Raw genomic sequence first — 24,708 nt, 5'->3', positions numbered from 1 at the left:
AGCATATTTCTTATCAGTTTTTAACTTTTCCATTACAACTTTACTACATATCTCTCTACTACACACATTTTATCTACTTATATATGTTATTATTATTATTATTATTATTATTATTATTATTATCGATCAAAATGTATAGGGATACATTCTTTCCTCATTTTACAGTAGCTAGACATATCATATTGTATACAATCCGAAAGTAAAGAAAAATCAAAATCAAAAACATCGTTAAGCATATCTCTTATCCGTTTTAAAATTTTCCATTATAACTTTACTACATATCTCTCTACTACACCCTTATACATGTTGTTGTTGTTGTTGTTGTTGTTGTTGTTGTTGTTGTTATACCTTTTCCCCCTCTTCCCTTACCCTTACTTTGTGCCCCCTTCACCAGTATATTGTTTATAATCCTATGAAACACCACCAAATTGTTTATCCATTTTGCTTATGTTTTATTTACTAAGATCTTTTATTTGCTTTCTTTTAAAAAATAATACCATATACCTGATTTAAACTTTATGGGTTTTATTATTAAATTCTAATTAAGATACTGGCAACTACATTTTGGAATCAACTGAATACCCTCAACTATATTCCAGTATAGTTGTGACTAATAAAACATGGTTTACCAATCTATGGACCAGGGTAAAATCTATGTTTTGTATGTGTTAGTATAAGTGCATGAAATGTATGTATTCCTGTCTACCATTACTATCTGGCATCAAGGGGAAATTCTAAATAAATCTGGCTATGATAAGCCTACAATAGGCACTAGGGCTGTCATAATTTAGAAACAAATTGAGGACACACAAAAAATAAACGGAAGCAATTGTTTATTTAGAAAGATGCGGTGCCAGAGGCTGACATGTATACTCAGAGTCTAACAGGTAACTAAACTTATACAACACTCTTGCAAAAATGATGTTATCAACAGGAAACAACCAATAAGAAGGCTATCACAGTAACACCAGTAGGCTAATAATGATCAAGAACTATTTCCAAATTGCATTTGTCCTATTTGTTTCTTACCATTCGCACTGGTGTTTGAACTGGGATCCTTATCACTAAAACACATCAAAGTGTTTGATGATGATTGATGATCACTTGTTTGCACAGCGCCATCATTGTACATGGAGTTTTACAAGGAAAAGAACAACAAAACAAACTAATTAAACCATGACACAAAAGAAAAAGGGGAAGGTGGCATGAGTGGAGATCAAGGGTAGAGCTACTCTGCAAAAAGAGTGTAGTTTGGCACCACTTTAACTACCACAACTCAATGCTACGGAACCATGGGAGTTGTAGTTTTACCATATCTTTAGACTTCTCTGCCAAATAAGGCTAGACCGTCATCAAACTTCAAGTTCCAGGATTCCATAGCAATTCCTTCCAGTTTGAGTGCTGTCTGAATGATTTGGTACTCTTAACGTGTCATGCTTAATCCCGAGACAGACAAGGTTAGCAGTTTCATTATGAGCATGCTGATGCATAGATACGTATTTGTTCATATGCTGTGCAATATTCACAAGAAGGCGTTTTGAAAAAGAACTTGTTTGCTCTCTGACTCATGCTGGATCAACACTGCTTTATATCCCAGGATGTGATCCCAGATTTGTTGTCGAAGGCTTTCATGGCCGGGATCACAGGGTTGTTGTATGTCTTTCGGGCTGCGTGGCCATGTTCCAGAAGTATTTTCTCCTGACGTTTCGCCCACATCTATGGCAGGCATCCTCAGAGGTTGTGAGTGTTAGGGAGTGTGTGTAGCAGAACCAGCAGTGTCCAGTTAACACCATGTGCAAAAGACTCAGACCAGGAAGAGGCATTGAACGAACAAAAGGAAACTTTACTTGTTGAATTGAAGTCAAATGAACAGTTCAGCAATCGTACAATGTCCTTGTAGTTGCATAGGATCAATAACTAATCAATCAGCATTCAATATATCCAGCATAGCATAGTTAAACTGCTACTTGACCGTAGCTAGAGAGCCTGTCAATTTCTGTGCTCTCCCTACAAGCTCAAATTTCCAACAGTCAAATCCAGCCATCTGTCAGCAAACTGATACATTGTTTGAGGCGTGGCTTGCCCCTGCAAAACTCAGCTCCCTTTATTTTGCAGAGATCTTATACAAACAACTTTTGCAAGGATTTCTTTACACACACACACACATAGCAATTTGGCGCAATAGTGAGGCATGGATAAACTAGGCAAGGAAAGGAAAAAATATATATCTGTGGAGAGTCCAGGGTGTGACAAGAGTCTTTTGTCAGTTGGAAGCTAGCATTAATGTTTCAGTTAATCACCCTAATTAGCATTGGAAAGGTTTGTCTCTTGCCTGAGGGGCATCTTTTGTTCAGTCATTAGCCGTCCTTTGGGCTCCTCTGTCCTCAGAGTGTTGCTTCCCATCTACTGTTTTGATTTTAGAGTTTTTTAATACTGGTAGCCAGATTTTGTTCATTTTCATGGTTTCCTCCTTTCTGTTGAAGTTGTCCACATGCTTGTGGATTTCAATGGCTTCTCTGTGTAGTCTGACAAGATAATTGTTGGAGTGACAGAGGAGCTCCAAGGACGGCTAATGGTTCAAATATCTCCCACCTCCAAAATGAATCCTATTAAATTTGGAATCATTTTTAAAGCATCTCATAAATGAAAGATAAGTATGATACTAAGAAACTCTATAAAGCCAAGGAGCTTCCCAAAAACGAAGGGTGTCCATCTGGACTTCTTGAGAGATCTTATTATAAAAGTAATAAAGTCTCAGACAAGGAGCACTTATGAAAGACATCACAGAAGCAAGATGCAGATCACCCTTGTCCCATAAATAATTCCCATCAGTGACATTTCCTGTCCATAATGCATTGCCCCCAGTTAAACTGCTGAGCTGCCGAACAATGGCTTTAAACTACAGGAGAGGAGATTCCACCTGAACATTAGGAAGCACTTTCTCACTGATAGTTGTTCGGCAGTGGAACTCTCTGCTCCAGACTGCGGTGGAGGCTTTTAAGCAGAGGCTGGATTGCTATCTGTAGGGGTGCTTTGAATGTGTTTTCCTGCTTCTTTGCAAGGGGTTGGACTGGATGACCCATGTGGTCTCTTCCAACTCTAAGATTCTACAATTGTATAATTGTGGGTTTTGGGCACTTTTGATTTTGTTCTACATTGAGCTGAACTGCATTTTTTAATTTGCATGCGTCAATTATGTTGACAATCAGCAGAGATCCTTGGTGAACTCTGGCATCCTCTAGTGGTCACTTGTCAACATTCATGAGTATTTATTTATTCCATCTGCTAATCCAGAGCTTCTTCAACATTCCTACTCAAGAAGATGTTTGGCCCAAGAAATTTTACATGACCTCAGATATAAAGTTATATGAAATAGGTATAAAAATCAAATATGTACTGATAACAAATTAGCATTTACAAGGCTTGCTAAACAGGCTGATTTTCCTTTTTATGAAGTACAGCTGAAGTATGTTTTGCAGACCCCACTGTAAACACTGCACAACTGATTCGTTTGAATGTCTAGAAGCAGCCACTAGGTGACATTTAGAAAACTTTTAGTGTGCCAATTGTTTCAGGACCCCAACATTGAGTTAAAGGGACTTTATCTGGGGTCAGGACCCAGAATTTAAGAAGCAGTATGCTAAACTACAGTTACATGTTGAATCTCCCTTGTCCATAAGGATTGTAACCAGAAGAGATTTTTTAAAAATTCTGTTCTTTTTTTCATATTTTTGGAATCCCTGTATTTGCATATACATAGTGAATAGTGACTGGGGAAAGGTGGCTAGTCACACATCCAGTGCCACAGAGCTTTTTCTCAAGAGCTACATTCACATTTTCCGTCCTTTAAACAAAGTAGAAAGGAAGAGAGGGGGAAATCCTCCCCCCCCCCAATTCCACTCATGAGTCTTTTTCATTCTCTCTGGTTGGATACAAACTGTGTAGACCATTGGCCCAGTGGAAAGTGAGCATGGAAGCATATAAGTCATTTGTTTTGTATAGGGGCCTTGTGTAAGCAGAACCCTCTTATCTCTTTTACCACATCAGAGCTCTTTGAGGGGAAAAAACAAACAATGGGCACTGGATGTCTGGCTAGCCCCCTTTCCCTAAAGGCAGAAGTGGTCAGGATTTGGAATATTTTACATTTCTGGATAAGGGAAACTCAATCAGTATTTATTATTTACTGCCTTAAATTGGTATGAGGATAACCTCTGGACTCTCACATTTATAAAAATGAAAAAGGGGTGTATGTACAAAGAGTAGGAATGCATAGATTGGGAAGAGTTACATTTCTGCAGCCACAGTATGCTAAACACAGTATGCAGCACACTAGACTTGGTGTGCTGAGAAGAGGGGCTAGACAGACATACTCCAATCTTAAACAAGATGGTTTTGTGATGACAGAACCCATTTTAGGAGTCCCGTCTGATGACATCCTGATAATTATTGAATTAATGTGTTACCATTTTTGAGAGAGATGTAGTGGTGTATTTTTAACAGTGAGAGAAAAAAGGTCGAACATTGTGAAAGCCACCCACTGCATGGCTATCACCCTCCTCCCACCAGACTCAAATAAAGGAAGGGCTTCATGAGAACCACCACTCCTCTTGATGTTCCTCCAGCAACAGCAAGGGTGTCCCTCTGGGCAGCTAAACCTGGCAATTCTAACTGGATGGCCCCCCAAGAGGGTCTTCCTCCAGGGGCAAACCAGGAATGGACAACTTGGAAGTCCCTGAACAGACTCAGAAGTGGAGTGGGCAGATCAAAAGACAACTTAGCAAGGTGGCACTACCTGGAGGAATCCTCCACCTTGTGTGACTGTGGAGCTGAACAAACAACTCAGCATATGTATGCTTGCCCACAATGCCCTGCCTCATGCACGGAGGAGGAGTTGTTTAAAGCTACAGACAATGCGGTTGCTGTTGCCCGCTTTTGGTCCAAAACTATTTAGTTGCTTGTGATTTCTTTTTTTAATTTCCATTATTTGAAATGTATTTGTTGTACAATGCTTTTGACACGAAATAAATAAATAAATAAATAAATAAATAAATAAATAAATAAACAGTCTGTAGAGCTGCAAGAGGGTCACAGAAGCACAGAATGGTTTCATGGATATAACACAGTTGCCTATTCATGACTTATAACCTAAATATAAGTGTCCTGTAATCCTTTTGGGTGCTCCATGGTTACTTTTGGCTCATCTCCACAGGAAGTCAGTCATATGTACAACAACAAATAAATAGAGTTGCTGTATGTTTTCTGGGCTGTATGGCCATGTTCCAGAAGTATTCTCTCCTGACATTTCGCCCACATCTATGGCAGGCATCCTCAGAGGTTGTGAGGTATGGAGAAACTAAGCAAGGAAGGTTTATATATATCTGTGGAAAGTCCAGGGTGAGAGAAGAACTCTTGTCAGTTGGAGGCCAGTGTGAATGTTGTAGTTAATCACCTTAATTAGCATTGAATAGCTTCATCTCCTGGCTTCTTCCTGCCTGGGGGCATTCTTTGTTCAGAGTCAATTGTTGCCCCTGGTTGATTCATGTCTGGAACTCCTCTGTTTTCAGAGTGTTGCTTCTTATTTACTGTTCTGATTTTGGAGTTCTTTAATACTGGTAGCCAGATTTTGTTCATTTTCATGGTTTCCTCCTTTCTGTTGAAGTTGTCCACATGCTTGTGGATTTCAATGGCTTCTCTGTGTAGTCTGACATGATAGTTGTTGGAGTGATCAAGCATTTCTGTGTTCTCAAATAATATACTGTGCCGAGGTTGGTTCATCAGGTGCTCTGCTATGGCTGATTTCTCTGGTTGAGTGAGTCTGCAGTGCCTTTCATGTTCGTTGACTCATGTTTGGACAATGCTGCGTTTGGTGGTTCCTATGTAAACTCGTCCACAGCTGCATGGTATACGGTAGACTCCTGCAGAGTCTTAGTTTCTCCATACCTCACAACCTCTGAGCATGCCTGCCATAAATGTGGGCGAAACGTCAGGAGAGAATACTTCTGGAACATGGCCATACAGCCCGGAAAACATACAACAACCCTGTGATCCCGGCCATGAAAGCCTTCGACAACACAACAAATAAATGATTAAGGAACATAGTTCTACAAGCTGAGAACTGGCGAACCCATGAGTGACAATGCTGGTGGATTGAGAAGCACCTTCAACTTATGCTCCTTCTCCTTCAATGGGAGGCTAACCCTTCTACAAGAGGCTGTACAACCAGTTTCCAAGCACAAGAACACTTTGCACATTTCTTTGCTCTTATCAGATTTTTGGAGTTTAAACAAACATGGAAGCCCTTCACAAACATGTTAAACCAGAAGGTGGGTTTTTTTGTTAATTGGATGTGATTAAATTTTGAGAAGAGCCAACATAGTATAATATTTTGAATCCCAGCTCAACCATGGAAAGTCACTTGACCACTTCTTGGCAAGTCGCATTTTGTCAGCCTTAGAGAAAGAGTGAAAAAGTGGAATCTCAACCCTCTCAGCAGGTGGGTGAAGAAAGGGAGGAGCTCCATCCTCGTCATCTGTTCTCCTTTTTGCCAAGAACAAATCTTGCCAAGAAAACCCAATGATAGAATCATTGTAAGTCAGGAATTACTTGAAGACGCACAACAAGAAGACTTTGATGAAACATTTAGCTTAGCTCCAACAAGAGTAAACCAATTGCATCAGTTGTTCAATGGGAAATCAATGCATCGATGAATCCAAATGATTCAATGAGTTTACTCCAGTCATGATAAACATGAAGGGTGTGCAGAGTGATCTGGAGATCTGAAGCATGGAAAGGAGGAAAGGGTTTCAAGAACTAGGCCCCAGCAAAATCAATAGCAAAATAATCTGACAAATTGGGTTGTTGTGTGTCTTTCGGGCTGTGTGGCCATGTTCCAGAAGCATTCTCTCCTGACGTTTCGCCCACATCTATGGCAGGCATCCTCAGAGGTTGTGAGGTACCTCACAACCTCTGAGGATGCCTGCCATAGATGTGGGCGAAACGTCAGGAGAGAATGCTTCTGGAACATGGCCACACAGCCCGAAAGACACACAACAACCCTGTGATCCTGGCCATGAAAGCCTTCGACAACACAATCTGACAAATTCTCAGAATATGTTTATCAAATATTAAACTCCTGTGAACGTGCCATTGTTTCACTTTTCTATACCCACATTGGCATGGCCCATCCTCACGCTAACATCTCCAAGACTGCCAGCTTTCAATGCTATGTATTGAACTATTTCCTGCATAAAAATCCATGTATCTACTTCTCCCCACCAAATTTCAGTCTATAATGGTAGAATACAATCATTATGAACAATTCAACCATCTATAAGTTGAGAGTATGCTCAGGGGTCAAAATTATGGATTTTCATATGACCGGTGGAAAAGTCGGGGTCATTTAGCAGAGAGGAAAAAGCACTAATCCTGCTTCAGGTGTTGTGCCTCAGCCTTTGTGTGACTCTGATGAGGATTCTGGGATGCAGGTTCAAGATGATGGGATTCAGGTTCAGGATGAGTTTCAAGATGACTCTGATGGGAATTATGGGATTCAGGTGCAGAGTGTTCCTGCGGTGGGAGATGAGGAGCAGGGAGGCTTTTCCATGGGAAGAAATTATGTTGTTACTGATGATGGTTTTCAGGTGCAAGAAGCAGGAAGGGAGAGTAGCTCCCAGCCTGATAACACTAACAAGCCCTGTGGCTTTGAAAGCAATGATGAGGCTGCTTCTCTAGATCGGGCTAGTTGTCTGGAATTTCGGGGGTTGTGCAGAAGTCTCAGAATAGCAAATAAGTGGGAGGTCAAAGGGCAAAGAAATGCCTTCATGGTATGCTATTAAAACAGAGAGGAAAATCTTCGTCAAAGCAATTCCTCGCTTGAATCAAGAACTACATCTGCTTTCCTATATTATCTTATAGCCTGGATGGATCCTCGTTTCTGGGACTTTGGCTTCATTTTAAGGACCTTGCTTCATTCCTGGTGTTTCCATGGATTTGTTCTTACAACCTTGTTTTTGTAACTCTCTTTTGGAATTGAACTTTTACTTTCCTGTATTATCTTATAGCCTGGATGGATCCTCGTTTCTGGGACTTTGGCTTCGTTTTAAGGACCTTGCTTCATGCCTAATCTTTGCATGGATTTGTTCTTACAGCCTTGTTTTTGTAGCTATCTTTTGGAACTGAACTTTTACCTTTTATGAACGATCTTTTCCTTATTTCCTAATAAACTACAGAAGACTATGATCTGTGTGCAGCCTGGTGTCTTTAGCAAGGTGAAGCTAACCTGAGGTGCGACATCAGGGGTCCAGCTGACACCACCACATTCAAAAAGACCTTCTACTCAATGGTTCCTATATAAAAGTTGGGGTATAGTATATGAACCCTTATACAAAAGGGAACCATCTCTTTCTCTGAGCACTGAAATCAAAGGCAAGACTCTCAAACAAGCACTGATCCCCTCAACTCCTTTGGGAGAAAGCTACTGCAGACACCATTTTCTTGCCCAGGCATTCAAAAAGGGTTGAATTGGTGCCAAGGTGGAGAGACTGTAGGGAGTTGATATTCTTTTAGGTTCTCACAAGATGGTCTAAACCAGGCATGGGCAAACTTGGGCCTACCGGCTGTTAGGAATTGTGGGAGTTGAAGTCCAAAACACCTGGAGGGCCCAAGTTTACCCATGCCTGGTCTAAACTCTCACCTTTCACAGCTTTATTTAGAGAAGTGAATAGTTCCTTTTGGAGAAGAGTATTCATATTGACCTGTGGATAAGTCAACCCAGATTTATTGGGTCAAAATTTTCACTGAAATTTTGAGACATTAATATATACAGTAATCTAAGAAGGCTTCTACATAGAGGTCTATAAACAGTTTCAACCCATCCTCCTTAATTCACCAAAATACAAATGAGTGTGATAACTTGAAAGAAGGGGATCACTTAAGCTCAGTCTTAGATGACAATGACTTCATTACACAACATCTCCAACAGATTGGAGAAATTGTTAGTGCAACACTCAAGTTATGGTAGAGAACTAGAAGAGGAATGACAGAAAAATGAACAATAATAAATAGGATACCATAAAGCATTTTAAAATATGTTTTATTACAAAATATTGCGAGGAACAGCACAGAGTTTATAAGGCTGGGGATGCATCGATAGGCCAATGACAGGTGCTTGGCTGATTTCTTTTTCTCCTTCTGGCAGCTGAAATCTGAATGCTCTCAGCAGGTGGGTGAAGAAAAGGAAGAGTTCCATCCTCGCCATCTGTTCCCCAAGACATACTCGAGCCCCTGCAAGAGATAATAAAAGAGGAAACATTGAATTAGATATACTGTATATACTCAAGTATAAGCCTAGTTTTTCAGCCCTTTTTTTGACTGAAAAAGCCCCCCCTTGGCTTATACTCGGGTGAGGTTCCTGGTTGGCTTAAATTTGGGTCAGCTTATACTCGAGAATATATGGTACATTTATTATTTTTCTCTATTATGATTGGTATTATTACATTTATTATTTTTCTCTATTATTGTTGCTACTATTACATTTATTTTACTCCATTTTTTATTATTAATGCATTTATTATTTCACTCTCATATTATTATATTATTATTATTATTATTATTATTATTATTATTACATTTACTATTTTACTCTATTTGTTATTACATGCATTATTTTCCTGTATTTATTATTATTATTATTACATGCATTATTTTACTCTTTTATTATTAAAAGGATACATAAGCACATTTACATTGAAGAAGATGAGAATAATGATTTGATCAGAGTTGGACAGTCATCTTAAATTTGAGCTTTATGTAAAGATTCAAAAACATTTAACCTACTGATGCCTCAATTAATGTAATTTTATTGGTATCTATTTTTATTTCTGAAATTTACCACTCTCGGCTTATACAGTAGAGTCTCACTTATCCAACATAAACGGGCCGGCAGAACATTGGATAAGTGAATATGTTGGATAATAAGGAGGGATTAAGGAAAAGCCTATTAAACATCAAATTAGGTTATGATTTTACAAATTAAGCACCAAAACATCATGTTATACAACAAATTGGACAGAAAAAGTAGTTCAATAGGCAGTAATGCTATGTAGTAATTACTGTATTTACGAATTTAGCACCTAAATATCACGATGTATTGAAAACATTGACTACAAAAATGTGTTGGATAATCCAGAATGTTGGATAAGCGAGTGTTGGATAAGTGAGACTCTACTGTACTTGAGTCAATGTTTTCCCAGTTTTTTTGTGGTTTCGGAAGTCCAGAGCCCATAAGCAGTGATCAGTGAAAACCAAGAGCATGCAACAACCACCAGGAATCAAAGAAGACTATTCCAAAACTGTGCTCTTCTTCCCAATCCCTTGATTGTAGCCTCTCATTTCAATTATGGGGAATGGTCTTGGCCAGATACTTTAGGGTGCATCTATACTATAGAATTAATGCAGTTAATTAATGAATAAAAGGCTGCTTCTACACAGTGAATTAATCAAGGTCAAAAGCATAGATTTAATACATCCAGTTCACTTCAGAATGGAGAATCCCTGCTTGGCCATTGATACCTTGGGCCGGTCACTCTCTTTTAGTCTGAGGCCCCTTCTACACTTCCATATAAAATCCAGATTATCTGCTTTGAACTAGATTATATGGCAGTGTAGACTCATATAACACAGTTCAAAGCAGATAATGTGGATTATCTGCTTTAATAATCTGGATTATATATGGCAGTGTAGAAGGGGCAGTGAAGTACACAGAAATCTATAGATACCTGTAGAGATATAGTTGTCCTATTACTAGCTTATATACAGAACAGAACAATGGGACAATACTGAAATTCAAAGTGTTGAACTCAGTCACTGAATATACTTATCTGTTACTGAAAAAACATACAAGCATGAATATGTTTGATGTAATGTTGTAAACAGTTTTCATTTGTGCATTACTCACGCGCCTGTAATGATTACATTTTGTCTGTTACCATTGTTCTATTCTGTATATAAACTAGTAATAGGACAACTGTATCTCTGCAAGTGTAGAAGGGGCCTCAGGGAGAAGCCTCCTTTGAATAAATCATCCCAAGAAAACCCTGTGATAGGTTCTTCTTAAGGTCACCATAAGGGAGAAATGATTTGAAGGCACAAGCAGTTCCTCTTGGAAGGAAGACACAGAAAGTGACCATATAGCAATTGTGCATTTACCTGCTCCAAATGGCAAAAATTCTTCTTTAGCAATAAAATTCCCCTCCTTGTCCAAAAAGTGGTTTGGGTTGAATTCGCCAGGAGTCTCCCAATGCTTGGGGTCGGAAAGAACAGAATTCAGATCGGTAACAACAAGGGTTTTCTGAAAAGAAAAGAGTGGACTCAGAATCACATCTGAACCAGAATGCTTTCTTACTCCCATAGCAACCTTCTCTTCAGCAGACTAAACAAGACTCAACTCTTTAAGATGCTCCTCATACGGATTCATGGTCTCCAGACCTTTGATCATTTTAGTCACCCTCCTCTGGACACTCTTCCAGCTTAGTGTCAAAATTTATCTTATATTTTGGTGCCCAGGACTGGACATTGTCTTATTCCAGGTGAAGTCTGACAAAAGCAGAGGAGGGAGGACCATGACTTCCCTTGATCTAGTCACTAGACATGTCCAAAAAATCGTTTTGAATCGTATATCGGAATTATTTCGGATTGTTCTCGCTTTTTGATACGCATTCCGAGACATTGTCTCACAGTGCAACCAGCAATGTAATTCGAACCATTGTGGGCCCATTCTCTAATTGTCTCTTAATGTTTCGTTAATTTTCCCCCACCCCAAATATTTTAAATATATTTTAAAAAATATTTTAATTTTTTTTTTGTTTCTACAACCTACCTTGAATGGGAGCTTAGCACAGCCTAACATGGCTGCCGCTCCCCGGCCAATCAGAAGCTTCCACAATGGACGCAAAGGTGGGGGCTAACATCCTCTGCGTCCACATGGAAGATTGCCATACAAGCCCAGTGTGTAGCCCAGGCGAGCCATTCTGGGCTGGGTTTTGCGCGGAGAGGGTGGTGGTCTGGTCTCCATTGCTGCGAACGGAGAGCAAGCAAGCCTCGTATCTGGAGGGAGAGGGTGAAGGGGCCCGGTCTGGCTGTTCCCACAAAGGGGTTTAGAGAAAGGGTTAGAGTTTTGTTGCTGGTTCCTTCTCTTAGCAAGGGAATTTCTAGTTTTCAATATCTTTGCACTCCACTGTTGCCAGGGCATTGCTTGGCGTGGTGGTCACTGGTCCATTTCTAATTGAAGGCATTGGGTCGAGGCTTGTGGGATTACATAGCCAGAGACACCACTGATTTCCAGTGTCCTTCTTGCTTACAAATATAGCAAGGGAATTTCTAGTTTTCAAAGTATCTTTGCACAACTTGCAAGGGTATTGCAAATTTGATGAAAATAGCTCAAGAAATGAGGGTGGGAGAGCCCTGTAAAAGTCCCCCCCCGGGGGGGGGGGGCGATTGCGCATGCATTTTAGAAACATTTAGAAACATTTAGAATCATTACGAATTTTCGGAAATATCCGAAATTTTTGGGTGAAAAAATCGGAAATACTTTCTATATCGAAGCACCCACACCCCCTACTTTAGAAACAAGCATTGAAACATTTTTTTCATCGATCAGATATGCCTACTAGTCACTATATATATATGTGGTCCAGATGCTTCTTGCATAGATATATCTATTAAAATGCCATCCACTGATAACTCTATGATTTTTGGTTATAAGATTACAGCCATACCCTTGGAATGTGATAGCCAAGCATCTTCAAATCCTTCGAACACCGCCTGGGGACCCCAACTGGTAAGATATACTTGGCCCGTTGGACCTCATGTATCACAGCATTGGTGTAAGGCAGTTTCTTACGGTCTTGGTAGCAGATGGAGTGAGAGGAGCCGAAAACATATTCCATCTCTTTGTAGACTCTTTCTGAGGGAAACAGTGAGAAAAGAAGCTTTATTCTGGGAACAGTTCATAAACTCAGGGAAGTCAGTCACATGAAATGGCTCCACATAATTGGATTAAGGCAGTCTGAAAAACAATTAAACAGTGATGTGGGGTGAAGGCTACCTGTGATGTGGCTACTATGTGATGACATTAAGAATGATTGTTTTTTCTGGCATAGCAATGAATCCATCCAGGAAACAGCAAGGGTGGAAATGGTCCTTCCAACAATGTATCTGGAGGATACCATTATGCTTCTTCTCTAAGACAGAAGAATTGACTACCTTGGAAGATAGTAGACTCTCCAACCTAGAGGTTAGATGGCCACTTCTCAGAATCATAGAATCATAAAAAATATGGCATTGTAGTGTTGGAAGAAGGCTATCAAGCCCAACCCCTGCTATGCAGGAGTACAAAATCAAAGACCTCCTGACAGATGGCCATTCGATCTCTGTTTAAAAACCTCCAAAGAAGGAAAATCCACCATATGGAAAGGCAATGCATTCCAGTGTCAAACAACTCTCACTGTTGGAAACATTTTCCTGTACAGGTAGAATATTTTTTTCTTGTTATTTGAATTCATCATTAGTCTCTGGAGCAGAAGAAAACAAGTTGACTCGTCTTCAATATCATCATCATCATGTAATTACTTATTAATCGCCCTCCATCCAGGATGCTCTAGGCAATTTACAAGATAAAATAGTAAAGGATAAAAATACATACATACAAATATTGATAAAATATGACTTCCTTTCGAATATTCAAGCATAGCTATCATGTCAGCTCTTAAACTTCTCTTCTCCAAGCTAAGCATACCCAGCTCTTGTAGCTGCTTCTCAGAGGGATTCATGGCTTTCAGGTATTTTCTAAAAATTTCAAGGGGAGATACAGAAATGAGAAAAGCAAAGTCCCTTACCTTGGATATTTGGATAAGCCACCATGAAGAGCAGTGCCCACTGCAGAGTACTGGAAGTGGTCTCTGTTCCTGCAGCAAAGAGGTCAAGAATAGATTGGGCCAGGTTCTCTTCACTAAAAGTAGACTTGGGGTCACCCTTGCTCTGTTAGTGATAACACAAAAGATGTAACATGGTTGAAAACCAATCCAGGTTTAGGACACAAATCAAAATGGGTTATATTTGGGAGGCGTGGAAACACCCAGTTTCTTACTGTTGTCCTTAGTTTCTGCCAAGTTAGTTTTGGTTTATGATGACCCTATGAATGTGGGACCTCTATGGGTGCCTGTTGAAAACAACTCTGCTCAGGTCTTGAAAACTCAAGTATAGCTTCCTTGAGTGACTCAATCCACCTGGACTGTGGTTCAGTAAATGGCCTTCAAGCAGCACCATGAATTTAAGATACAGCACCGGTTCCCAACCCATGGGTCACAGCCCAGCAGTGGGCCGAGAGAACGGAAATCCAGTCCACAAACCTCCTTCCTCTTTATTTATTTATTTTATTTATTATTTTATTTTATTTATTTTATTTCTATTCCTTACCAAAGAACTGACCAGTTTTATTACACAGCCCAACAAACATTTTTTTTCTTGGTGTTTTGGGTGAGAAAAGCAGTATAGAAGTGAAGTGAATAAATTAATACATAAATAAATGTATCTATTTGTTCTAAATTTCTGGTTCCCAGCCTGTGGTCCATGGACCACCAGTGGTCCACAAGAACTAAAATATGGTCTGTAGCCTCAGCATTACTACTATGGAAAATAACACAGCCCAACCAAAAAAATGTTTTCTTGGTGTCTTCATTTTCAGGCCTGTTCCTGGGGTTATTTGGGGTGTTGATTCAGAAAATTGCATTGGCTAGACCACATCAGTTCTAGATTATTAAATATGGTTTTCTGTGGGCAAGCAGATGGCAATTACTGGATGGCATATGTTCTGTATCAGAAACTAGAGCTGATGTGGTCTATCCAATGCAATTTTTGGAATCAAATAATTAAACCAAATCTAAAATTGACCAGAAACTGATTTGTAACCCTTTGGTACTAATGTTGGAGACTGGTCCTTGGTGAAGTGGTCCTCGGTCAAAATGGGCCCTGGTCAAAAAAAGGGTTGGGAATCACTAGGATAGAGGAAGGAATTCAGAATGGAAATAATTTTTAAAAATATATTTTTAAAAAATTCACAGAATGGCCAGAAATGTGTTTCTCTAGTGTGAGGAACCCAGGTGATTTTAGGACTTATTCTGCACAAAATTTGCATATGGTTTTGTTGTGCAAAAACCAGTATTTCCTGCACTGAAAATAGCAAATAAAATGCCATATACACATTTTTTTTAAAAATATGTCCCCAACTATAAAATTTTCTGGGCAGAAAACTGTGTTTTTTAATTAATTTTGTGCAGAATAATCCCAACTAGTTATTCATCCACTTTCGCAGGTTTCTCACTCATGGTCTTGATTATTTGTGCTGCCATCGCTGCTTCCTAATGTTGGGGCTGCCAAAATGTGAACTTTCAAATGGTAGCCCCATCCTCCTGGGGTAAGCTGGAGGGAGACTATTCAAGAGATATCCTTAGGTCAAGTGGCATTGTGGTCACTGGAAGGCCAGCTCATCCTTTTCTTCAAGTTTGTCACATGATTCTGTTCTGCCCAGTATTTCCCTTCCTTTGCTCAGCTGAAGCAGACACTTATGGCACGCAAAAAGAAGACAAGGAGCTGGGATTCACATGACAGGTGAAGTGCGGCATAGAACCCACCACTCCTCTTCCTTTTCCTCTTCTTCCTGGGACCCCCCCCCCCCTTTCCCACCAAGGCCACAATGGTGGCACCCCATTCCACCCAGGGATATTCATGGTTTTCCACTTTCAAGGGAGAGCTGTGTCCAGAAGCGCAGCAAATGTGGGGGAACGGCTGTACAAACCTTCTAACAGCAGAAAGAAAGCTGCAAAAATTGCAAGTCCGTTCTTTTGAAATGAAAATGAAATTAGTAAAAAATGAAGTCCCTACCCTGTTTCCCCTAAAATAAGACATCCCCAGAAAATAAGACCTAGTAGAGGTTTTGCTGAATTGCTAAATATAAGGCCTCCCCTGAAAGTAAGACCTAGCAAAGTTTTTGTTTGGAAGCATGCCCAGCTCCTGCCAAACAGAACACCAGAGCATGCAGGATCGGTAAATGTACGTACCATAAAGTGTTATACATGGAAATATTGGTAGTAACAAGAAATTCTTGATAGGATTCACAGTTTGTCTGGTTATGCTGGTTTGTGATGACAACTACTGTACAGTATATAATAAATGTTCATTTTGTTGTTCTACAATAAATGTGAATTCTTCTTCATGGAAAAATAAGACATCCCCTGAAAATAAGACCTAGAGCATCTTTGGGAGCAAAAATTAATATAAGACACTGTCTTATTTTCGGGGAAACACGGTAGCAAAAATTTGTGTCTAAATTGTTTAAAATGGAGGCACGACTGTGCATAGGGCAGCATCTGGGCTCAGGTTCAGTCAGAAATCCTATTTGAGATTATTATTATTATTATTGACACAAAGACAGAGTATGACATCACAAACAACATGTATATGCTGGATTTCGTATCACAGAATCACAAGTCTTGCTCTTCCGACAAGCTTTCAGTGGGTGAAAAATTCGAGGCTATGTCTGTTTTTATTGTTGCTTTTATTGTTGTTTTATTGTTTTTATTGTTATTTTAAAGCCAAGTGTATTGTTTTAATCTATTTTTGTAAACCACTCCGAGCCAAACTGGGAGTAGCGGTATATAAGATTAATAAATAAATAAAATAAATAATAAAAAGTCGAACACTTCCCAAGCATTTAGGACTGTGTGATGTATATTATTATTATTATTATTATTATTATTAAATATTTTTTTATTTTAGGACATATGTACACATACGCAATATTTACAATTCCCACCACCAACACAAGGATTATTTTCTTTTACATATTAATCCTGTTTGAGACAATCATTCTAGATTTACATACTGTATAACATTTGTATCCTATTTCTTATGGCCTGATCGCTAGACTTATTCATGATATAATTCTTGACCCGGTTCCATTTTTCTTCAACTTCTTGCATTCTATTTTCATTACCTTTTGAATCGTTTAATTTTACATCCATAATTTCGAATTCCATTTGGTCCACCATATACTGATACCATTTATTTACAGTAAAATATTATTATTACAGTAGAGTCTCACTTATCCAACACTCGCTTATCCAACGTTCTGGATTATCCAACATATTTTTGTAGTCAATGTTTTCAATACATCGTGATATTTTGGTCTTAATTTTGTAAATACAGTAATTACTACATAGCATTACTGCGTATTGAACTACTTTTTCTGTCAAATTTCTTGTAAAACGTGATGTTTTGGTGCTTAATTGGTCAAAATCATAACCTAATTTGATGTTTAATAGGCTTTTCCTTAATCCCTCCTTATTATCCAAAATATTCACTTATCCAAGCTTCTGCCGGCCCGTTTAGCTTGGATAAGTGAGACTCTACTGTATTATTATCATCATCATCATCATCATCATCATCATCATCATTCTATTATGTCACAGCAAACAAGATAGATATGCTGGATTTCGTATTATTATTATTATTATTATTATTATTATTATTATTATTATTATTAGTATTATTATTATTATTATTATTATTATTATTATTATTTATACACTGCTTTATTTCTCCCGAAGGAGACTCAGAGCTGCTTAACAAAAAAACTGTTAACATACAATTTAAAATATACAAATATGCTAACATTAAAACAGAATTAAATATAAACAGTAATAAAATAACTGACAAGTAAAAACCATTGAAACATGTTCAGTTAAAAACCACAGCACCTCTTGAATTGATCTTAAACACCTTCTTCTTCTTCAAAAGCCTGTCTGAATAAAAAGGTGAATGATGACAATGAATACTTACTTTCTCCATTTGAATTAGATAGAAATCAATGAAGTCCTGTGGCTCCTGCGGCTCCTGGCATTCCTTGTGTTTCTTTATCTCCTCCTTTGCAAATGATAGTGCTATTTGCATATAGGACAAGGCATTCTTATGAGGCCCTGGGAGATACTTCATGAGCCATGGGAAAAAATTATACAGCTACAAGATAAGAAAAAAAAAATCTCTTGTCAGTATTAAGGCACAAACCCCATCTACACTGTCATATAATCCAGTTTGAAACTATATTTTATGGTCAATGTAGATGCATATAATAATACAGTTCAATGCAACTAAGCTGCATTATATGAATCTACTGTTTGTATTCATGTTCATGAAAAAGTCAGAACTGCAGTGCTTTACCATCTGTATTTATGTTCTTAGTTCACAGATTAAGCAAATTCCTGGATTTTGATTTTTGGATTATGTGATTTTAATGTTTAAATTAAGGGGCTGGGCTGTGGCGCAGCTGGTTAGTAGCCTGCTGCAATAAATCATTACTGACCGAGAGGTCATGAGTTCAAAGCCTGAGTCAGACTGAGTGCCCAACTGTTAAATAGTCCCAGCTCATTGTTTACCTGAGCAACCTGAAAAACAGTTGCACCTGTCAAGAAGGAAAATTTAGGGACCGCTTATATGGGGAGGCTAATTTAACTCATTTACAACATCCAGCAGCATGTGTACCAGATGAGGAAGTACTCCATCAAAAAGGACTCGGTGTCACAGTGGATGATGAAGCAGCAGTTCCTCCTGTGGCTGGAACTGAGCATACTCTCAAGAAATCAGAAGCTGGAATGTTAAATAGCTTCTGTGTCTGTCTATATATGTCATATGTCTAATGGCATTGAATGTTTGCTATGTATATCTACATTGTGATTCGCCCCGAGTCCCCTCTGGGGTGAAAAGGGCGGAATATAAATACTATAAGTAAATAAATATGTTTTAACTCTATGTTTTAATGTTAATGTTATTGAGTTTTTATGATTCAATTGATAGATGTATTATATTATTGTTGTGTAGGCACTGAATTTTGTCACAATATGTTTGGAAGCCGCTTTGAGTCCCCCATCCAGAATGAGAAAAGCAGTATATAAGTGAAGTGAATAAATTAATACATAAATAAATGTATCTATTTGTTCTAAATTTGTGGTTCCCAGCCTGTGGTCCATGGACCACCAGTGGTCCACAAGAACTAAAATATGGTCAGTAGCCTCAGCGTTACTGCTATGGATAATAACACAGCCCAACCAAAAAAAATGTTTTCTTGGTGTCTTCATTTTTAGGCCTGTTCCTGGAGTTATTTGGGGTGCTGATTGAGAAAATTGCATTGGCTAGACCACATCAGCTCTAGATTATTAAATATGGTTTTCTGTGGGAAAGCAGATGGTGACTACTGGATGGCATATATTCTGTATCAGAAACTAGAGCTGATGGATTTTTCTGAACCAGCACCCCAAATAATCAAATCGAATCTGAAGTTGACCAAAAATTGATTTGTAACCCTTTTGGTACTAATGTTGGAGAGTGGTCCCTGGTCAAAGTGGTCTCTGGTCAAGTGGTCCCTGGTCAAAAAAAAAAAAAGGTTTGGAGACACTATTCTAAATGGATAATCAAATGGTAAGACTGGGAATACATTTCAGGAAACTATTATTTATTTATTTATTTACAGTATTTATATTCCGCCCTTCTCACCCCGAAGGGGACTCAGGGCGGATTACAATGAACACAAACATTCAATGCCAATAGGCAAACAACATATATAGACAGACACAGAGGCATTTAACATTTTTTTCCAGCTTCACGATTCCGGCCACAGGGGGAGCTGTTGCTTCACTGTCCAGTAGTGGCTGTACTTCCTCATGCCATTCCTCGTGTTTTGCTGGCAGTTTTATGATGTTGTAAATTAGTTAAATTAGCCTCCCATATAAAGCGTACCTAAATTTCCCTAATTGACAGATGCAACTGTCTTTCGGGGCTGCATAGGTCAACAGCAAGCCGGGCTATTTAATGGTCGGGGGCTTAACCCGACCTGGGCTTCGAACTCATGACCTCTCAGTCAGTAGTGATTTATTGCAGCTAGTTACTAGCCAGCTGCGCCACAGCCCGACTATTACTTAGAAAAGCCTTGAAACCAGGCATTCTTTGATCCCAAAGTTCCAATGAACATTACCTTTCTATGAATGCTGATTCTGGGGTGGAAGGAACATTGTTCTTTCTAGCATAAAAGAGGGAGTAGGGAAGACTCACCACATGAAAGAAGGAGACTGAAAATTGTGCCATGGCATCAACGCCTTCCATCAATTTCTGGAACATGTCATCTTCATGAGAAAATCTGTATCCAAAACTCACAACGCTTATCAAGCTGGAGATGGCATTGCTGATCAGTAGTGAAGGTACAAATGGCTCCCCTGCAAATAAAGTAGGATGCAGACATCTTAATGTTATTATTCTACCAAGATTTAAGTTTCAGGTGGAGTTGAAAATAGAATAACAGTATAATTGAAAATGCATAATTTTTTCAATTTAAGCCATATGGGGATCATACATTAAAATTTCAGGAGAAGTGGGAACACTTAACATACCTTTTCTCTGTGAGAAGGCTTCTACAAGTCGGCGGGCCTCCTCCTCAATTTGGTACTCCATCCCTTTCTTCCCGAGTCCCAGATTCCGCATAGTAACTATACCAAATCGTCTCTGTTCTTTCCAGCTGTGACCATTTGCAAAGCCAATACCTAATACACATATATTTTAGAAATCAATGAAAAAGTAGTACTTGTCAAAACTATTGCAATGTGGAAAATACCAAATAGTTATTTGATACAGAACAACAACAGCAAGAATATTGTTCACTCGAACTTGGGAGCACACAGAAGCTTCAGCGAAGGAACACTAGACCGTTAAAGTTGCGGAGGAGGACTAAATTGCCAAATTAACAGTGGTTTGAATTGAAATTTTTTGGAAAGACTGGAAACCGTTTACAAATTTTTGTCAATAATCAATAGCCTATAATTAAGGTTATTACTAATTTGAGTAGAATTATTGAGTTGGATCTCTAATGGTTGGTGGTGTCAAAGCCTTACTGTTACTGTTTATTAATGCCTAGGACAAAAGTCATACATAGATAAATACGGCACTATATAAAAAGGCACTATATAAAACAGTATAAAAGCACAGCAATATAAAAGATTATAAAATTTCTACTTAAAACATTTGGCATAGAGATTTTGCTTATCATTACAATACAACGTAACATTAGGGATAAAATTATTTAGCTAAAAACATCCCCAGAACAGTTACCGTATATACTCGAGCATAAGCCGACCTGAATATAAGCCGAGGAAAACATTGACTCCAGTATAAGCCGAGGGTGGTAATTTTCAGAAATAAAAATAGATACCAATAAAATTACATTAATTGAGGCATTAGTAGGTTAAATGTTAAATATTTACATAAAGCTCAAATTTAATATTAAGACTGTCCAACTCTGATCAAATCATTATTCTCATCTTCTTCAATGTAAATGTGCTTATGTATCCTTTTAATAATAATAGAGTAAAATAATACATGTAATAATAATAATAATAATAAATACATGTAATAAAAACAAGCTAATACATGTAATAATAAATAGAGTAAAATAATAAATGCAATAATAATAATAATAATATCAGAGTGAAATAATAAATTTATTATTAATAATAATAATAATAATAATAATAATAGAGTAAAATAAATGTAATAGTAGCAACAACAATAATAGAGAAAAATAATAAATGTAATAATACCAATAATAATAGAGAAAAATAATAAATGTACCATATATTCTCGAGTATAAGCTGACCCAAATATAAGCCAACCAGGACCCTCACCCAAGTATAAGCCGAGGGGGGCTGAAAAACTAGGCTTATACTCGAGTATATACAGTAACTGCGATATCAGCAATAGGTTTAGCTCAAATTTTCTTTACTGCCAAGGCAAAAAGAGAAACCTTCCAAGTTACCATAGAATTGGTATCACATGGAGACAGGAAAAAATTCTGACACATTATTATGATATAAGTTAGATCGAATGGATCCCACAAATTTGGATCTTGGTTCTGAATAAAAAGAACGATTGGCAGGACCTGTGTTGCACCTGGAGACAGCCATGACATGGAGAACAGGAAGGAATAATAAGTACCATCCTATGTTCCTGGGTCTCCTGAGCCCAGGAAATATGAGATGGCCCTGTAAACAATTGTGGTTGGCTCTATTTTGGAACAAGCCTAGTTATTTATATGGACCCAAAGTCACAGGTTACTCCAAATCTGGGGAAGAATTCAGAACAACCTGTAACTTTGGTTCATTCAGGTCAAGATAGCATTAAGGAAGTCTTGTGTGTAGTTTGGCCACCATGGATCTTATTCAGGTACTCATCGTGGTCCATGTAGATGTGCCCCAAGAGACCTTGAGCAAGTCACATTCTCTCAGCCTCAAGGGAAAACAATGGTAAACTTCTTTAAGCAAGAAAAGCCCATGATAGGTTTGAGGGACACTATATGTTAGAAGTGGATTGAAAGCATACAACGACAACCGTTCTTATCTTCTAAGTGCATTCAAGAACCCTCATTACAAATGGCAAAAGAAAATGTATCTGGAGAAGACAATGCAATAGTGACTTCAAGAGTTTGTCTGGTGGAAAAATTCAGATACAGTAGAGTCTCGCTTATCCAACATAAACGGGCCGGCAGAAAGTTGGACAAGCGAATATGTTGGATAATAAGGAGAGACTAAGGAAAAGCCTATTAAACATCAAATTAGGTTATGATTTTACAAATTAAGCACCAAAACATCATGTTATACAACAAATTCGGCAGAAAAAGTAGTTCAATACACAGTAATGCTATGTGGTAATTACTGTATTTACGAATTTAGCATCAAAATATCATGATGTATTGAAAACATTGACTACAAAAATGTGTTGGATAATCCAGAACGTTGGATAAGTGAGTGTTGGGTAAGTGAGACTCTACTGCAATTGTCATATTCAGTTTTTCTTTCTGCTTTTTGCTTCACAGGAAAAAGCAGACATGTTTGTCTTCTAGGCCACTGCTTCTTCACCTGTGGGTCTTGACCCCAAATGGGATCCTCCTAGCTCAGTTTTGTTGTTGTTTATTCATTCAGTCACTTCCGACTCTTCATGACCTCATGGACCAGACCATGCCAGTGTTTCCTGTTGGACGTCACCACCCCAGTTCCTTCAATGTCAAGCCAGTCCTTTCAAGGATACCATCCATCCATCTTGCCCTTGGTCGGCCTGTCTTCCTTCTTACTTTGATTTTCCCCAGCATCATTGCCTTTTCCAGGCTTTCCTGTCTCTTCATGATGTGGCCAAAATACTTCATCTTTGCTTCTAATATCCTTCCCTCCAGTGAGAAGCCGGGCATTATTTCCTGGAGGATGGACTGGTTGGATCTTCTTGCCAAGGTCCAAGGCACTCTCAGGATTTTCCTCCAGCACCAAAGTTCAAAAGCATCTCTCTTCCTTCGCTCAGCCTTCTTTATGGTCCAGCTCTCACATCCATAGGTTACTATGAGGAATACCATTGCTTTAACTATGCGGACCTTTGTTGCCATTGTGATATCTCAACTCTTCACTATTTTATCAAGGTTGGTCATTGCTCTCCTCCCAAAAAATAAACATCTTCTGATTTCCTGGCTGCAGTTTGCATCAGTTATTGTCCCCAAAATGGCAACAGTGAAAGGTTTCTGAATACTATCTATTTACACAAACCTGATAGCAATACTTACTTACTTAGGCCAAGGACAATGGTCTCCCAGTTGTGGGGTCTTGGGGGTGGTCCATAGGTGGCTGAAGAGACCTATTCTTGATCTGCATGTTCTCCCGCAGTGAGGACATTGGTTTCCAGACGGAAGGCGGTCTCGGTCAGGGTTGGCTTGACGCTCCTTCCTCTTGGCACGTTTCTCCCTTTCATCCTCCATTCGTGCCTCTTCGAACTCCACAGCACTGCTGGTCACAGCTGACCTCCAATTAGAGTGCTCAAGGGCCAGGGCTTCCCAGTTCTCAGTGTCTATGCCACAGTTTTTAAGGTTGGTTTTGAGCCCATCTTTCAATCTCTTTTCCTGCCCAACAACATTACATTTCCCGTTCTTGAGTTGGGAGTAGAGTAGCTGCTTTGGGAGACGGTGATCTTTGGGCATTCGGACAACATGGCCAGTCCAGCGGAGTTGATGGCGTAGGAGCATCGCTTCAATGCTGGTGGTCTTTGCTTCTTCCAGCACGCTGACATTTTCCGCCTGTCTTCCCAAGAGATTTGCAGGTTTTTCTGAGGCAACGCTGATGGAAACGCTCCAGAAGTTGTGTGACGTCTGTAGACAATCCACGTTTCGCAGGTGTAGAGCAGGGTTGGGAGGACAATGGCTTTATAAACAAACCTGATAGCAATAATGGCTCCTTCTATACTGTCTTTATATCCCAGCATCTGATCCCAGAATATCTTCTTATCCTAGGTTATATGACAGTGGTGACACATATAAATCCAGTTCAAAGCAGATAATCTAGGATCAGATCCTGGGATATAAGGACAGTGTTTACAGTGGACTCTGCAGAAATGGCTTCAACTGTACTCCATAAAAAGAAAAATCACCCTGTTTTACAGGCCTTGCAAGTACCAATTTATTATCAGTAAATGTTTGGTTTTTATATCGATTTTATATACCTACTAGCTGTGCCCGGCCACGCGTTGCTGTGGTGAAGTATGGTGGTATGGGAAATAAAGTATTGAGGAATTGGTGGTAGTTAA

At 38.9% G+C, this 24,708-nt stretch overlaps 1 protein-coding gene across 5 annotated transcripts in view; it reads right to left on the bottom strand.

Annotated features, from left to right (window-relative positions):
- Positions 1-9,074: 9,074 nt before the first annotated feature.
- The window catches only part of LOC100567474 (cytochrome P450 2J2), a 39,859-nt gene continuing 24,225 nt past the window's right edge, over positions 9,075-24,708 (bottom strand). For all 5 annotated transcript variants that reach the window (XM_062976878.1, XM_062976881.1, XM_062976880.1 and 2 more), the window contains 7 exons: positions 20,490-20,639; positions 20,155-20,315; positions 17,893-18,069; positions 13,893-14,034; positions 12,774-12,961; positions 11,206-11,347; positions 9,075-9,282 (listed from right to left, as the gene is read on the bottom strand). In XM_062976878.1, coding sequence (XP_062832948.1) covers positions 9,095-9,282; positions 11,206-11,347; positions 12,774-12,961; positions 13,893-14,034; positions 17,893-18,069; positions 20,155-20,315; positions 20,490-20,639 — 1,148 coding nt within the window. In that variant the 3' untranslated portion in view covers positions 9,075-9,094. The remainder of the gene's footprint in view (positions 9,283-11,205; positions 11,348-12,773; positions 12,962-13,892; positions 14,035-17,892; positions 18,070-20,154; positions 20,316-20,489; positions 20,640-24,708) is intronic.

Source organism: Anolis carolinensis, chromosome 3 (genome assembly GCF_035594765.1).
Source record: "Anolis carolinensis isolate JA03-04 chromosome 3, rAnoCar3.1.pri, whole genome shotgun sequence".
NCBI classification, from domain to species: Eukaryota; Metazoa; Chordata; class Lepidosauria; order Squamata; family Dactyloidae; genus Anolis; species Anolis carolinensis.
This window is presented reverse-complemented; position numbering and strand designations above follow the sequence as displayed.